At 40.6% G+C, this 18,663-nt stretch overlaps 1 protein-coding gene across 2 annotated transcripts in view; it reads right to left on the bottom strand.

Annotated features, from left to right (window-relative positions):
• Window positions 1–11,172: 11,172 nt before the first annotated feature.
• ate1 (arginyltransferase 1) overlaps window positions 11,173–18,663 on the bottom strand; it is a 291,958-nt gene continuing 284,467 nt past the window's right edge. For both annotated transcript variants that reach the window (XM_084321688.1, XM_084321689.1), the window contains exon 12: window positions 11,173–15,434. In XM_084321688.1, coding sequence (XP_084177814.1) covers window positions 15,256–15,434 — 179 coding nt within the window. In that variant the 3' untranslated portion in view covers window positions 11,173–15,255. The remainder of the gene's footprint in view (window positions 15,435–18,663) is intronic.

Raw genomic sequence — 18,663 nt, 5'->3', positions numbered from 1 at the left:
CAGGAGAGAAGGTTCTTTATTGAGACAGTAGGAAGGCTGAGAGGGAGACAGAGTAGAGGAGACACGGGAGAGAAGGTTCTTTATTGAGACAGTAGGAAGGCTGAGAGGGAGACAGAGTAGGGGAGACACAGGAGAGAAGGTTCTTTACTGAGACAGTAGGAAGGCTGAGAGGGAGACAGAGTAGAGAGACACAGGAGAGAAGGTTCTTTATTGAGACAGTAGGGAGGCTGAGAGGGAGGACAGAGTAGAGGAGACACAGGAGAGAAGGTTCTTTACTGAGACAGTAGGAAGGCTGAGAGGGAGACAGAGTAGAGAGACACAGGAGAGAAGGTTCTTTATTGAGACAGTAGGAAGGCTGAGAGGGAGACAGAGTAGGAGAGACACAGGAGAGAAGGTTCTTTATTGAGACAGTAGGAAGGCTGAGAGGGAGACAGAGTAGGAGAGACACAGGAGAGAAGGTTCTTTATTAAGACAGTAGGAAGGCTGAGAGGGAGACAGAGTAGAGGAGACACAGGAGAGAAGGTTCTTTATTGAGACAGTAGGAAGGCTGAGAGGGAGACAGAGTAGAGGAGACACGGGAGAGAAGGTTCTTTATTGAGACAGTAGGAAGGCTGAGAGGGAGACAGAGTAGGAGAGACACAGGAGAGAAGGTTCTTTATTGAGACAGTAGGGAGGCTGAGAGGGAGACAGAGTAGAGGAGACACAGGAGAGAAGGTTCTTTATTGAGACAGTAGGAAGGCTGAGAGGGAGACAGAGTAGGAGAGACACAGGAGAGAAGGTTCTTTACTGAGACAGTAGGAAGGCTGAGAGGGAGACAGAGTAGGAGAGACACAGGAGAGAAGGTTCTTTATTGAGACAGTAGGAAGGCTGAGAGGGAGACAGAGTAGAGGAGACACAGGAGAGAAGGTTCTTTATTGAGACAGTAGGAAGGCTGAGAGGGAGACAGAGTAGAGGAGACACAGGAGAGAAGGTTCTTTATTGAGACAGTAGGAAGGCTGAGAGGGAGACAGAGTAGGAGAGACACAGGAGAGAAGGTTCTTTATTGAGACAGTAGGAAGGCTGAGAGGGAGACAGAGTAGAGGAGACACAGGAGAGAAGGTTCTTTATTGAGACAGTAGGAAGGCTGAGAGGGAGACAGAGTAGAGGAGACACAGGAGAGAAGGTTCTTTGTTGAGACAGTAGGAAGGCTGAGAGGGAGATAGATTTAGACACAAGGGATTTAGACATATATTAGGCCTAACTTTGAGATAGAGTTTGTATTTAGAAAAAGTTCAATATTGCCTACATATGTAATGGTAAATATTGCAGTAAAATAGAGACCTACGTATATCTTGAGTTCCAGCAGGTGAACATTTTAACCCTTTCACTGCCACACGACGGAGCTAATGATGCTAATGATGGAGCATCGCCGTCGGTTGTGTGATAGTAAAGGGCTAACCTTCTGTATTGTCACAGTGAAAGGGTTAACCGGCTGTCGTGTGGCAGTGAAAGGGTTAAAAAGGGAGTTGACAAGGAACAGAGAGAGAGGGGGAGAGTGAAAAATAGAGAGAAGGTTAAGAGAGAAAGAGAGGGAGAGAGAGAGAAAGAAAGAGAGAGAGGGGGAGAGAGAGAAAGAGAAAGGGAAAAGGAAAGAGAGAGAGAGATGAAAATGGAGTGCGTTTGTCAAGTTACATGGGTCTGAAAAACAACGTAGATTCTTTCAGGAGACAGGACACATATTTGAGGGACGGGTAGTTGGTGACCCTGGCCCCCTCATTCACAAAGACCCATTGATATTCTAATGTCTCTCTGGACAGATGTATGGCCCAAGGAGAATGGTGTGGGCAGCCTTGAGCCAGAGCTAGAGAGAGAGATAGAGAGAGGATAGAGAGAGAGCGAGAGAGGATAGAGAGACAAAGAGAGAGAGAGAAAGAGAGGATAGAGAGAGAGACAAAGAGAGAGAGGATAGAGACAAAGAGAGGAAAAGGGAAAGAGAGTGGGATGTCAAAGGAAGGTAACCCCTATGACCAGTTCCTCCAACATCATCTGTTCATGAGGAAGGGATGGATGGATGGAGAGATGTTAAACGGATGGATGGAGAGATGTTAAACGGATGGATGGAGAGATGTTAAAAGGATGGATGTAGATGTTAAATGGATGGATGGAGAGATGTTAAACGGATGGATGGATGTTAAAAGGATGGATTATACAGATGTTAAATGGATGGATGATACAGATGTTAAAAGGATGGATGATACAGATGTTAAAAGGATGGATGATACAGATGTTAAAAGGATGATGGAGATGTTAAAACGGATGGATGATACAGATGTTAAAAGGATGGATGATACAGATGTTAAAATGGATGGATGATACAGATGTTAAAAGGATGGATGATACAGATGTTAAAAGGATGGATGATACAGATGTTAAAAGGATGGATGATACAGATGTTAAATGGATGGATGATACAGATGTTAAAAGGATGGATGGATGATACAGATGTTAAAATGATGGATGATACAGATGTTAAACGGATGGATAATACAGATGTTAAATGGATGGATGATACAGATGTTAAAAGGATGGATGGATGATACAGATGTTAAAATGATGGATGATACAGATGTTAAAAGGATGGATGATACAGATGTTAAAATGGATGGATGATACAGATGTTAAAAGGATGGATGATACAGATGTTAAATGGATGGATGGAGATGTTAAACGGATGGATGATACAGATGTTAAAAGGATGGATGATACAGATGTTAAATAGATGGATGATACAGATGTTAAAAGGATGGATGATACAGATGTTAAAAGGATGGATGATACAGATGTTAAAAGGATGGATGACACAGATGGTAAATGGATGGATGATACAGATGTTAAATGGATGGATGATACAGATGTTAAACTGATGGATGATACAGATGTTAAAATGATGGATGATACAGATGTTAAAAGGATGGATGATACAGATGTTAAACGGATGGATGATACAGATGTTAAAAGGATGGATGATACAGATGTTAAATGGATGGATGATACAGATGTTAAAAGGATGGATGTAGATGTTAAAAGGATGGATGATACAGATGTTAAAAGGATGGATGATACAGATGTTAAAAGGATGGATGATACAGATGTTAAAAGGATGGATGATACAGATGTTAAACGGATGGATGATACAGATGTTAAAAGGATGGATGATACAGATGTTAAAAGGATGGATGATACAGATGTTAAATGGATGGATGGTACAGATGTTAAACAGATGGATGATACAGATGTTAAAAGGATGGATGATACAGATGTTAAAAGGATGGATAATACAGATGTTAAACGGATGGATGATACAGATGTTAAAAGGATGGATGATACAGATGTTAAAAGGATGGATGATACAGATGTTAAAAGGATGGATGATACAGATGTTAAACGGATGGATGATACAGATGTTAAACGGATGGATGATACAGATGTTAAAAGGATGGATGATACAGATGTTAAAATGATGGATGATACATATGTTAAAAGGATGGATGATACAGATGTTAAATGGATGGATGATACAGATGTTAAAAGGATGGATGATACAGATGTTAAAAGGATGGATGATACAGATGTTAAATGGATGGATGATACAGATGTTAAAAGGATGGATGATAAAGATGTTAAAAGGATGGATGATACAGATGTTAAAAGGATGGATGATAAAGATGTTAAAAGGATGGATGATACAGATGTTAAACGGATGGATAATACAGATGTTAAACGGATGGATGGATGATACAGATGTTAAAACGATGGATGATACAGATGTTAAATGGATGGATGATACAGATGTTAAAAGGATGGATGATACAGATGTTAAAAGGATGGATGTATCTGTTAAAAGGATGGATGATACAGATGTTAAAAGGATGGATGATACAGATCATAAAAGGATGGATGATACAGATGTTAAATGGATGGATGATACAGATGTTAAATGGATGGATGATACAGATGTTAAAAGGATGGATGATACAGATGTTAAATGGATGGATGATACAGATGTTAAAAGGATGGATGATACAGATGTTAAAATGATGGATGATACAGATGTTAAAATGATGGATGTAGATGTTAAATGGATGGATGATACAGATGTTAAAAGGATGGATGATACAGATGTTAAAATGATGGATGATACAGATGTTAAACGGATGGATGATACAGATGTTAAAAGGATGGATGATACAGATGTTAAACGGATGGATGATACAGATGTTAAAAGGATGGATGATACAGATGTTAAATGGATGGATGATACAGATGTTAAAAGGATGGATGTAGATGTTAAAAGGATGGATGATACAGATGTTAAAAGGATGGATGATACAGATGTTAAAAGGATGGATGATACAGATGTTAAAAGGATGGATGATACAGATGTTAAAAGGATGGATGATACAGATGTTAAAAGGATGGATGATACAGATGTTAAAAGGATGGATGATACAGATGTTAAATGGATGGATGATACAGATGTTAAATGGATGGATGATACAGATGTTAAAAGGATGGATGATACAGATGTTAAAAGGATGGATAATACAGATGTTAAACGGATGGATGATACAGATGTTAAAAGGATGGATGATACAGATGTTAAAAGGATGGATGATACAGATGTTAAACGGATGGATGATACAGATGTTAAACGGATGGATGATACAGATGTTAAAAGGATGGATGATACAGATGTTAAAAGGATGGATGATACATATGTTAAAAGGATGGATGATACAGATGTTAAATGGATGGATGATACAGATGTTAAAAGGATGGATGATACAGATGTTAAAAGGATGGATGATACAGATGTTAAATGGATGGATTATACAGATGTTAAAAGGATGGATGATAAAGATGTTAAAAGGATGGATGATACAGATGTTAAAAGGATGGATGATAAAGATGTTAAAAGGATGGATGATACAGATGTTAAACGGATGGATAATACAGATGTTAAACGGATGGATGGAGATGTTAAACGGATGGATGATACAGATGTTAAAAGGATGGATGATACAGATGTTAAAAGGATGGATGATACAGATGTTAAAAGGATGGATGATACAGATGTTAAACGGATGTATAATACAGATGTTAAACGGATGGATGATACAGATGTTAAAAGGATGGATGATACAGATGTTAAATGGATGGATGATACAGATGTTAAAAGGATGGATGATACAGATGTTAAAAGGATGGATGATACAGATGTTAAAAGGATGGATGTAGATGTTAAATGGATGGATGATACAGATGTTAAATGGATGGATGATACAGATGTTAAATTGATGGATGATACAGATGTTAAAATGATGGATGATACAGATGTTAAAAGGATGGATGATACAGATGTTAAAAGGATGGATGATACAGATGTTAAAATGATGGATGATACAGATGTTAAACGGATGGATGATACAGATGTTAAACGGATGGATGATACAGATATTAAACGGATGGATAATACAGATGTTAAATGGATGGATGATACAGATGTTAAAAGGATGGATGATACAGATGTTAAATGGATGATGATACAGATGTTAAAAGGATGGATGATACAGATGTTAAACGGATGGATGATACAGATGTTAAACGGATGGATGATACAGATGTTAAATGGATGGATGCTACAGATGTTAAATGGATGGATGATACAGATGTTAAATGGATGGATGATACAGAAGTTAAAAGGATGGATGATACAGATGTTAAAAGGATGGATGATACAGAAGTTAAAAGGATGAATGTTAAAATGATGGATGAACCATGTTCATGAGAAGAGTCCATATTCACAACGTTGTAAGTAGAAAATCGTTAGTCTCAGTGTCTTCAAGACACATTGTCCAGTTGCCTAGCAACGGTGCCCTCACGACTCCAACCCACTTGAAGTGGAGACCACAAACTCACGAGTTCCACTTGAAGGCAGCATTGAACCAGAAATATTTTCACTTTGCCGAGTTATTTTGCACATAATCTAATCTCACACACATCCAAGCAATCTAAACAGTTTTACACACATTGATTCAGTTCGACAGTTATTGAGAGTAAATTAGTTTGAATATGGCCACCAGTGATGTCATCAGGGACATTGAATCCTTGTGTTGTGTTAATCACAGCTCAATTAAATTATAAGGTAGCAGTCCCTATAAGACGAGGTGTTGCTATTCTTTCATCAACATCCTTTTATGGAACTGTAAGTATCACCGGTGAAACTACATTCACTCTCAAAACAAAATTAATGTGTGCAAAACCGTTTAGAGCATTTGGATGCGTGTGACATTATGTGCAAACAGCATTGTTTTTTCGGTGCGTTAAAGTGGTACCGTGCTGTATGGCGGCCCTCCTCGCCTCTCCTACGCCTGCAGGATGAGGACCTACTGGAAGCCACACCAGGACACATTCTCCACGCTCCTTTGCCTAATCACTTTAACATTGTCTCTGTGAGGACAAAGTGTCCCTCACGGTGTGTGAGCGCCGGGCAGGGCGGCAGTCTGGGGCCGGTGTGTTGAATCTGTGTGACAGGAGCGTAATCCCCAGGAAAAAGGTTCTGCGTTCAGGGGCCAAACTCTTAATCCAGGGGCCTCGCTCACAAAAGAGCTCCGAGCTTCCTGCAGGGCGGGGCCTTCCGCTGGACTGAGGCCTGGTGCAGTGCCTCTGTGTCAACATGCTCCCAGTACACCTCCTCCACACGCTGCATACTGGACTCATACAGTACACATACAACATACACACATACAACACACACACATACACATACAACATACACATACAACATACACACATACAACATACACACATACAACATACACACATACAACATACACACATACAACATACAACACATACACATACAACACATACATACAACATACACACATACAACATACACACATACAACATACAACACATACACATACAACATATACATACACACATACAACATACACACATACAACATATACACATACAACATATATACGCATTCAACACATTCATACAACACATACACATATACAACACATACAACACATACAACACATACACATACAATATACACATACAACACATACAACATATACACATACAACATATACACACATGTATATATTAGTGCTGTCAATAGATACAATTTTTTTTACTAATTAATGGCAACATTTTCTGTAATTAATCTAGATTAAAAAAAAAATCTACTTAAGACCGAAGCTTTTTTAGATATACAGATATTTACTTGAGTAAAATCATGGAATTAATGTAAAATCAACACAAAGAAAGTATATTTAGATTCAAAGACTATTTTAATAGCTTTCTTTGAATACAGTTTCTCTCCTGTGAAATACAAATGTTCAACAAAACCATCAACATTGACTCAGCTAGACCGCTTTCTTATATTGAACATTTTTCACTCCATAGATTAATCTAGATAAATTTTTTTTAACGCTTTAAAGAATTTAAATTAATTCTTTAAGTTAAAGCGTTAATTTTGACAGCCCTAGTATATATATATATATAATATACTGTACAGAGAGAGGGAGAGAGAGATAGAGAGAGCAAGAGAGGAAGAGAGAGACAGACAGAGAGAGACATGGATATGCAGAGATAGGGAGAGATAGAGAAAGGGAGAGAGAGACATAGAGACGGAGAGAGAGACATAGAGGAGGAGAGAGAGACAGAGAGAAAGGAAGAGAGGGAGTGAGACAGAGACCGAGAGTGAGAGAGAGAGAGAGAGAGAGAGACAGACAGACAGACAGACAGAGAGAGAGAGAGAGAGAGACAGACAGACAGACAGACAGACAGACAGACAGACAGACAGACAGACAGACAGACAGACAGACAGACAGACAGACAGACAGACAGACAGAGAGAGAGAGAGAGAGAGAGAGAGAGAGAGAGAGAGAGAGAGAGAGAGAGAGAGAGAGAGAGAGAGAGAGAGAGAGAGAGAGAGAGAGAGAGAGAGAGAGAGAGAGAGAGAGAGACAGAGGACGTTGGCATCACTGGACCTGAGAGTATGGGAGTCTGACATGAACATGGAAAACACAAGTTCCATTTGAAAGCAACACTTAACTGGAAATGTTTTCGTCAACAAGGTTTTAGTGAACATGCGTGTGTTTGTGAAGGGAGGTGGGAGGGGGCAGGTGAGGGGCAGGTTCTGAGGTTCTGAGCAGCAGGTTGAACTGAATGTGTTGTTGAAGGGAGAAGCCAGCAGAGGACAGCAGTGATGTCACACTCACTCTAGTGACGTCATCAACTAGCAGTGATGTCAGACTCACTCTAGTGACGTCATCAACTAGCAGTGATGTCAGACTCCCTCTAGTGATGTCATCAACTAGCAGTGATGTCAGACTCCCTCTAGTGACATCATCAACTAGCAGTGATGTCAGACTCCCTCTAGTGACGTCATCAACTAGCAGTGATGTCAGACTCACTCTAGTGACGTCATCAACTAGCAGTGATGTCAGACTCCCTCTAGTGATGTCATCAACTAGCAGTGATGTCAGACTCCCTCTAGTGATGTCATCAACTAGCAGTGATGTCAGACTCCCTCTAGTGATGTCATCAACTAGCAGTGATGTCAGACTCCCTCTAGTGATGTCATCAACTAGCAGTGATGTCAGACTCCCTCTAGTGATGTCATCAACTAGCAGTGATGTCAGACTCCCTCTAGTCTAGTCAACTAGTTTCACTTTTTAACAGCTAGCAAGTAAATGATTCTTGCTCTCTTTTACAGGACAGAGTAGCAGTGAGTAGTGATTCCGGCCAATTGAACTAGTTGTTTCTAGTTGTTGTGTATGTCGTTGCACTATGTTTGTGAAGCTGTGTTTGTGTTCTGTATTATAGCTGTAGAGCAGGGGTGGGCAATTATTTTTCCCAGGGGGCCGAATGAGCAACTGAAAATATGTTGGAGGGCCGGGCCAAAATTCCAAACTCAATTATACATAATATACATTTTATTTCTATATAAAAAGCAGTAAATGGCATTGTTTTGACCCCTGGTAAGAGTGTATGTTATTATTTGGCAATTAAAAGGTGAGGTTAGCTTTCAAAAATATCATTTATTCAAATAGAATTTATTTCCAAAATGATAAACAAAATGTGAAACATTAATAACAAAGGGCATTTTGAGTTTCATATACTATTGAAACAAGGATTTTCTTAGCTTTCTAAAGACATCACATCATCTTATAGCCAAAATAAACAAGACATGTCACTGAACTGTGTAAAGAAAAGTGTCCCAGTTTTGTAGCCTTTTTTACTTTACATGCCTATATTAAACATTTAATGTTTTCAGAACTGTGCAAAACAAATTAAAATAAAAGATCAAGTGTCAATTTCACTTGTTATATTCCCACATTTTAGTGTTCTTCAGTTCTTTTTTTTCATTCAGTGTGAGAAATCCAGTCTCTGTTGAGCTTTAACAGGTCCATCAAAGTCAGGTTGGATGTCTAAGGTGGAGATGCGAAGCACAGCTGCCAGATGTTCATCAGTGAGAGAGGATCTGTACCTGGACTTGGTAAACGTCATGACTGAGAATGTCTGTTCACATATGTATGTGGATCCAAAGATAACCAACATCTTCTGAGCATGTCTCCTCATGTTTGGAAAGTGATGCTGACTTAAAGTGCTCTTTCAGTAGTGAATCAGACTGCAGGTCAATGAGTTCAAGCTGAACATGCACTATCAACACTGCAGGTAAAGGGAGAGGAAACCAGCTGCATTTCACCCTCAACCTTTTTTAAATCTTGAAAACGCCTTGAAAATTCATCATGCAGTGCTCCCAACATGGATGAGTACCTGTGCCGGTGATCAGCTGATGGTTTGACTTCTTTCAGGGTTTTCATGTGTTTGAGATTGTTGCTGCCTAGTTGCCTTGAAATTAATTGCAACTTTGTCATGAAGGCTTTCACATGGCTATGCATTTCATAAGCAAAAATGCCCTTGCCCTGCAGTTGTGTGTTCAGTAGGGATGGGTACCGTTCACATTTGAACCGATACGGTACCGGTACCTGTGAATCGATACCGGTACCCAACGGTACCTTTTTTCTGTACTTTAGTCTCTAAAAATGTAATCTACCTACCTCAGTTGTGAAAAAAATGATCCAAACTTCAAATAACCACTTTCGACCGTTTTCGGCTTGCCCCGACTGCTTTGTTGTTGAATCAAGTCAAATCCTAGGTAAGGTAAATAAAATGCCGTACAATGCCCAGGTCTGCTGTAGAGACACGGTGTGGCTCATTTTGACAAACATTACTTGTAGTCCAGGACTGGGGTTGACGCCCAGTTAGCGTGCCGTTCACTATCGTAACCGATCATCCTGCTATATTCCTTTATCAGTTCAATGTGACGTTCACTATCGTAACCGATCATCCTGCTATATTCCTTTATCAGTTAGCGTGCCGTTCACTATCGTAACCGATCATCCTGCTATATTCCTTTATCAGTTCAATGTGACGTTCACTATCGTAACCGATCATCCTGCTATATTCCTTTATCAGTTCAATGTGACGTTCACTATCGTAACCGATCATCCTGCTATATTCCTTTATCAGTTCAATGTGACGTTCACTATCGTAACCGATCATCCTGCTATATTCCTTTATCAGTTCAATGTGACGTTCACTATCGTAACCGATCATCCTGCTATATTCCTTTATCAGTTCAATGTGACGTTCACTATCGTAACCGATCGTCTGCTATATTCCTTTATCGGTCATTTCAGTTAGTAGCTAGATTAATACATTTAGTGGAAGTGTCAATAATCAAATAATCTGGATAAAACCATCGCTTTATCGGTCCTATTCAGATGCCGGACATTTTGAACGTCTCTTGGTCCATATATGGGCATATGTGCGTGACGTGAAGGACTCCCCACTCTGCATGCGTCAGTCTCCTCCGTAGACCAGGCCGTCTCATTTAACAAGGCTAGACAAGACCAATCAGATTGCTTTATTCGAGCTACCCATTTTATAATTAGTTATACAGTTCCATACACACACGTGCGTGTGTGTACAGTATGTATGTATGTATGTATGTATGTATGTGTGTGTTCCTTCAGAACAGTCTTACCTACAGTATTTTTCAAGGGAAAGAAAGTCAGAAACTGGAAGCGGAGACTAAATATTCAACAATCACTTTATTTGGTTTAACCAAAAATAACAGTGTGAATAGTAAAATAACAGTGAATAATAAAAGAGTGAATACAAGTTAGAAGTCAAACAAACGCACGGAGGCAAACAGTACGGACACAGAAACATCAAGATGAACACGTTGGTTTACAGCCAGACCCGGCTTGATGATGTCACATCATTTCTGACGTCCTATCAAAACCTCACAACAGCCAGCTTGTGTGGTCATCATGTCCTCACTATAGATACGAGTCATCCGTTCTGGACCGAGCCGGTTTTTACGTCCTGCTGGAACATTTTAAATAAATGAACAGTCTTCGTTGATGTGAAAATAAAGCAGCTGTTTATTCGTTTTCCACAAGTTTCACTTTAAGGAGACACACGGTTTTCATTGAACAGCAGTGTTATAGTCACTGATTCCAGATCAGAATGTATTCAGTTAGGCATAATATGCATTTCAATGGATAGTGCTTCAGTAAACGTGATCTCATTGGTAGAGAGGACGAGCATCAGCAGGATGTGAAGGCCAGAGGATGTTCAGGCTCTGTGAGGGTGTTCAGGCTCTGTGAGGATGTTCTCTGTGCGATTGGGCGCACATGTCACATGACCAGAAAAACGTGAGTGGCCAATCAGAGCGCAAAACGGGAACGCGGAAGGACAACTTGCTTGTGGGAAGTATAGACGCGTTCAGGCTCTGTGAGGGTCTGCAGTCACATCCTAGTCCGACTCACAGGATGTAGACTGTGGCTATAAGCGTCGCCATTGGCCGTCAGAATTCTCCTCCCCTTCTGCTATCTGAGACACTATTTTGATAGGGCCTCGTCGCTGCATCCTGGGCTTAACGCCGCCCAGGATGATTGATTGGTTTAACCTCTTAACTGGCACCGACCCGGCATTTACTTTAATACAATATATAGAATTAAAGCCCTATCTGTTGCCTGTCGATTGCCCTTTCAGGCGACAAAATCCATTTAGCGTTTGTCGAGTTACATGCCGATATGTGAGGTGTGCGCCAAAGTACACGGCAGAGTTTTTTTTTTTTTTTACCACATCCGTCAATCATTTGGCGATCGCAAAAATGATTGGACAGGGTTGTAGCTAGGGATGTTAACAATTAATCGAAGATCGATTGCTTGCTCGTTAAGGATTTACTCGAACACATGACATTTACTCGATCAAACAATGATATGTTACAATGTTGTCTGTCTCTTATTAAATTGTAGCCATCAGTAGAATGGTGTATTTTCAAAGCATGTTTCAATGAACAGATAGAGGGCGCAATATATGACTACTGTATGACGAGGAAGGGACTCCGTATCTGGAAAATAAGCGAGGGGAAAAAACATGAGCGACGGCATATTGCAAAGTTAAAGGTCCCATGCATTATAAATGGCCTTTTCCAGTGTTTAGCATTGTTTCCTAGCAATGGGGGATTATATCAACGTGGTCTGTGTCGTTAATTATCATATTGACTCATCAGTCTAGTCTCGAGTTCACGAGATCTTCCCTCACTCAACTAAGCCATTCTGATTTGACTGTTTTGCTGACGAGAATAAGGCACTGATTTGCATATCTCCGCCCCTGGTTGTAGTCACCTCCACCGCCCACAATCAACCATTATTTAGTGCAGAGACCAGAGACCGCAACAAAGTGTAGTGAGTTAGCCTAACCTAAAAAGTATGAGCAACACGGGCAAAACAATCACACTTATGGATGATAACGTGTGTTTTCACCAGACTACATTGGACTCAGCACTTCTGGTAAATCATAAAAATACTATAGTCAAACCGGCTGAGGAGGTAACATTATTTGTCGCCGTCGAGTTGAGAGCTCCCCAGACTACAGCTGGGCGATCGCCTACAATGGCGAACTATTAATTATGAAGAGGAAGAGGACAAACGGTGATGATCCATCCATAACAAAAGGTGATAATGATCTCGTGCTCCACAAGCAATGGGCCAAGTTCATTTTTGGATTTTTGCAAAGACGAAGGATAATACTGCCATGATTTCCTGGCTGTTGCTAAAGAAGGGAGCTAGCCTATACCAAGTCTTCGGGGACAGAAAGAAAGCATCGAATCATCAAGTACATACAGTACGTCGTAATTAGTTAATTAGCAGTAGGACCTCGTTCATTCATCCGTTTGTGTATTACGGTACTCTTCCGTGTGTGTGTGCGCTAAGGTCTAATGTTAGTACAAGCACTGTGTGTGTGTGTGTGTGTGTTAGACGAGTGAGAGAGCAAGCTAGCTTAGCTAACATTATCTTAGCTCTGTGCTTCGTTGTATATATGTAGACCTACTTGTGTGTATTGCAAATTAATGATTATGTTCCTTGTGTGTTTGGGGGGGGTTATCTTAGCTCTGTTTATTGCACCAAGAAAATCTAACGTTAGTACAAGCACCATGTGTGTGTGTGAGTTAGACTGAGTGAGAGAGCAATCTTATTCTTTCTTTCTGTCATTTTTCTCTATACCAAAATCGTATGGCATGGGTACCTGCTTTGGTGTCATCCCTTTATGGATTGTATTGTATTCGAAAACGTATGCTTGAGCCATATTTGTTTGTGTATTAGGTTCACTTTGACGTTAGTAGAGTAGTATGGGCGGAGCTACAGGTGGGGGTCTGTCAATCAAAATTGCATTCCGAGTATGGGCGGAGACCAGCCACAAACTGCTTGAAATCCTGAAGTAGAAAAATTATGCTTTTGAGTACTTCATTAGAAATATAAAACAATGAATTTTTTTGAAAAAAACTTTACAGATGTGTTCCATAGACTCACAGGAATTGTGTAAAGTTGCCCAAATAGTGCAAGGAATAGCAATGCATGGGACCTTTAAGTATCTACTCAAGACACGGCTGTCAGTCAAGTCACTGTCAACTCAAGTCACTTCGGGAAGCAGATCTAGTTGCAGGTGAGAAGAACAACTAATGACTGAGGAGCTCGTTCCATCATCAGCTGCTATTGACATTTTGAATTGACTGAATGAAAAGTGAACTGACCCCAAATTGTATTGAAGTAGAGGGATTCCTGACAACAAACACTGGCCTAACATGGACCTGACCAAATGGGACTGAGGCAACAAATCAATGAATAAATCAATGAATCAATCAATGTGAGCAGCAGGTGAATGGGTACACAATGAAGTAGGAATCCATCGATGCACATTGTGATTCTGACACATTCTGATCTGATCTGTTATTTTACATGGAACTGCTGACATTTCATAGGATGAGTTCATAGGATAATGTTCATCAGTTCATAGGATAATAAGACGGAAAAGCCACATTATACATTTTTCCTTCTTTGCATGAAAAAGGCAAAACAATTACACAAAAACAAGAACAAATATAATAAAAATGTTTCTTTCATGTTACAAGAAGCTTTTGGTAGTGAACTTTAGTTGTGGGGGATTTCAATATCATATCTTAACCTGGTGTCTGCAGCATGTGGGATATTGGGAGCACTATTGTTCATCCCTAGAGCTATGAGTGGTGAGACTACAGAGAGGCAGCAGAGAGCACTTACACAGACAGACAGTACAGAGTGAGGGAGACAGGCAGAGACAGGCAGAGAGACGGACAGAGAGACAGGCAGACAGGCAGGCAGAGAGACAGGCAGAGAGAGACAGGCAGAGAGACAGGCAGAGAGACAGACAGAGAGAGAGACAGAGAGACAGGCAGAGAGAGAGAGAGAGAGAGAGACAGAGAGACAGGCAGAGAGAGAGAGAGACAGAGACAGGCAGAGAGAGAGAGCGACAGACAGAGAGAGACATACAGAGAGACAGGCAGAGAGAGCGACAGGCAGAGAGAGCGACAGAGAGAGAGAGAGCGACAGGCAGAGAGAGCGACAGGCAGAGAGAGCGAGAGCGAGAGCGACAGGCAGAGAGAGCGAGAGCGAGAGCGAGAGCGAGAGCGAGAGCGAGAGAGAGAGAGAGAGAGAGAGAGAGAGAGAGAGAGAGAGAGAGAGAGAGAGAGAGAGAGAGAGAGAGAGAGGCAGGCAGGTGGAGCCTGGTGGAGGACTGAAGGTGCAGGTGGTCCTAGTGGAGGCTCAGGCCCGGTGGTATGGTGGTCCTAGTGGAGGCTCAGGCCCGGTACAGCAGAATCCTCTCTGCACAGTGCTGACCCACCAGGCGTCCGTACTGCTCCGCCTCCGTCAGGTCGCAGGAGCCCTTGCGCTTGCGGGCGTAGGCGGCGTAGGGCATGACGGCCCGGCGGTACAGGACCAGAGCTCGACCCACGTCCTTCAGAACCCGCTCGTCACCTGGACGGGACGCACAGACAAGAGGGACGGGAGAAGGCTGTTAGTTCTGGCTCCGTGCTCCGATACATCCAGAGAGGGTTTGTATCTCTTCAACCAATCACAATTCAGGGTGGCTGTGAAGATGAGAGGATGGGTAGGAAAAACAGTGAGAGATGATCAGTGTTTTCCATTATTTATTAAAAAAAGTTTTTTTATATATAAAGTTTGCCAATAGGGATGTATCAGTAGTATTGGCAGTGGTAGTAGTCGTAATAGTAATCCAGTATATTATTTTATTTTCTAAAAAATAAACCAGTTCAACACCGATACCACTTTTGCTTAATTTTTTTGATGGTTCAAATGTCTGCTCTAGTAGTGAGTCTAGTCGATTTTGTGTTTTGAGCACAAAGTTCATCATAGATCTAGCCTCTTTATTTTGCTCTCAAAGTGCACCAGATTGATGCATTTAACTTTAAAATGTACAAAAAAGTTCCGGGGGAGCATGCCCCCGGACACCCCTAGAGGGGCCGAGGGTCACCCACCACAGTCTCACAAAATCCTGTGGGAAACACTGATGATGATGGTCCACCAGACGTAGGAGGTAGAAGAATATAATTTTCCATGAGCAGACGGAGTCTAAACTCTGGCCTGGTTTCCCCTCTCCCCTCCACTTGCTTGGCAGCGAGACATATTCCGATAAACTATTAGGAGTAATATAAAGCCTTCTTTACCCCCTGCCCCAATTCCCACTGCACCCTGTAGTCACAAAGGTGTGCTAATCAGCTAGTTAGCCGGCTTTGTTTACACAGCCTCGCTCCTCGCTGGCTCGCCAATCTCAGACTCTCATTAGGCCTCCTCTCCTCTGTCATAAAGTCAGCCGGTTCCCTGCAGACCAGTGAAAACACTGCTATTCTCAATATAGCCAACTAACACCCCTCTGTTACATACCAACTAACATACCAACTAACATACCAACTAACACCCCTGTTACATACCAACTAACATACCAACTAACACCCCTCTGTTACATACCAACTAACATACCAACTAACATACCAACTAACATACCAACTAACACCCCTGTTACATACCAACTAACATACCAACTAACACCCCTCTGTTACATACCAACTAACATACCAACTAACACCCCTCTGTTACATACCAACTAACACCCTTGTTACATACCAACAACACCCCTGTTACATACCAACTAACATACCAACTAACATACCAACTAACACCCCTCTGTTACATACCAACTAACATACCAACTAACATACCAACTAACATAACAACTAACACCCCTCTGTTACATACCAACTAACATACCAACTAACATAACAACTAACATACCAACTAATAGGGCTGCACGATTAATCGTTTTTTAATCGAAATCGCGATTTAGAATGATGCAATTATTATATTTTTTTTTTTTTATTTAACCAGGAAGTCTCATTGAGATACAAGATCTCCTTTGCAATGGAGACCTGGCCAAGTTGACAGCAATAACATTTGCAATACATCACACAGCAATAAAATGTGCGATACATCACACAAGAACATAATAAATGTGCATGTATATACAATATACAATACATCACATGTAAACACAAAAACACAAAGCAGAATAGTCTACATCAGTGGTCACCAACCCGTCGATCTTGATCGACTGGTCGATCTTTGAGACTGTCCCTGTAGATCTTTCCATGAAAATTAAAAATAATTTTTTTTTTTTTTTAATCTTACCCTGAGAGTCCACATTACAGTTCTACTTTTGTTTTGATGTGAAAAGTGATGCTGCACTTAGCACTGACTGAGAAAGTACACATACAGTTCTACTTTTGTTTTGATGTGAAAATGATGCTTCACTTAGCACTGACTGCACTTAGCACTGACTGAGAAAGTAAACATTACAGTTCTACTTTTGTTTTGATGTGAAAAGTGATGCTGCACTTAGCACTGACTGAGAAAGTACACATTACAGTTCTACTTTATAAAATGCTAATTGTAAATATGTTTGTCAATGTTAATAATATGAGAAAGTCCACATTACAGTTCTACTTTTGTTCTGATGTGAAAACTGATGCTGCACTTAGCACTGACTGCTCTTAGCACTGACTGAGAAAGTACACATTACAGTTCTACTTTATAAAATGCTAATTGTAAATATGTTTGTCAATGTTAATATTATGAGAAACAAGTCCACATTACAGTTCTACTTTTGTTTTGATGTGAAAAGTGATGCTGCATAAGATGACTGCACTTAGCACTGACTGAGAAAGTACATAATAGTTCTACTTTGACGTTTTAATGTTGGACCAAAGCATTGCATGTAATTAGAATACAGGCAAATAAAAGTAATTTAGTTTAAAGTACAATCTTGGCTGTCTTTTTCTTTCAACGCTTCAATAGGTAGATCTTGCCTTCACCAAAAAAAAAAAAATGATCTTGGGCTTAAAAAGGTTGGTGACCACTGGTCTACATGATAGTAAAAGTGTATAATACAGGGTAATACAGTAATTTTGCAGTTGGGACCTGACTACAGAAAGCAGCAACATTCTTCTTGTAGGAAGTTATGTAATACAGATTTAAATTCACCAAGAGAGACCGGGGTGTCTAAGTGGATAATGGTCCTGTAGCCCATTCCATGCCCAAGGTGCGAAGCTTGAGAAAGCTGTTCCTAGCTAACCCTGCTCAAGACAGAGAAAACATCTGAGCTGAGTAAGGAAAGGGTGGGGGGGGAACGGGGCTCGGGGGGGCATCTCTCTCTCTACTGGTTCAATTAATGTAGAAAAGTAGAAAAACGTTGCACTATAAAAAGGAACTGGATAGTTGATGATAATAAACATTTAACTTCATTAGCTGAAGTATTCTAAAATCATTTAAGCCATTCTCCTTTTCTGTGTGTGTGTGTGTGTGTGTGTGTGTGTGTGTGTGTGTGTGTGTGTGTGTGTGTGTGTGTGACATGTGCACGCGTCTCATATCTGGTCTGACATCAGAGGAGTTTGATAGTATTTACTGAGGATTGCCAGATAATGTTGATATTTAAACACAAAAAAAATTATAATACAAAATAAATATACATGATCATGCAACATAAAAAAAATTGTTATAGGAACAGTTTGGGAGAGGGAGGTAAGGGGTTTTAGATTGTGTGTTGTGAAGTTTACTTCAGAGAGGGAGAGTAAAGTACAGAAAAAAAGGTACCGTTGGGTACCGTACCGGTATCGATTCCCAGGTAAAAAGA

Source organism: Notolepis coatsorum (genome assembly GCF_963971535.1).
Source record: "Notolepis coatsorum genome assembly, chromosome: 9".
Lineage (NCBI taxonomy): Eukaryota > Metazoa > Chordata > Actinopteri > Aulopiformes > Paralepididae > Notolepis > Notolepis coatsorum.
Note: the sequence above shows the minus strand (reverse complement) of the source record. Positions and strands in the feature narration are given on the sequence as shown.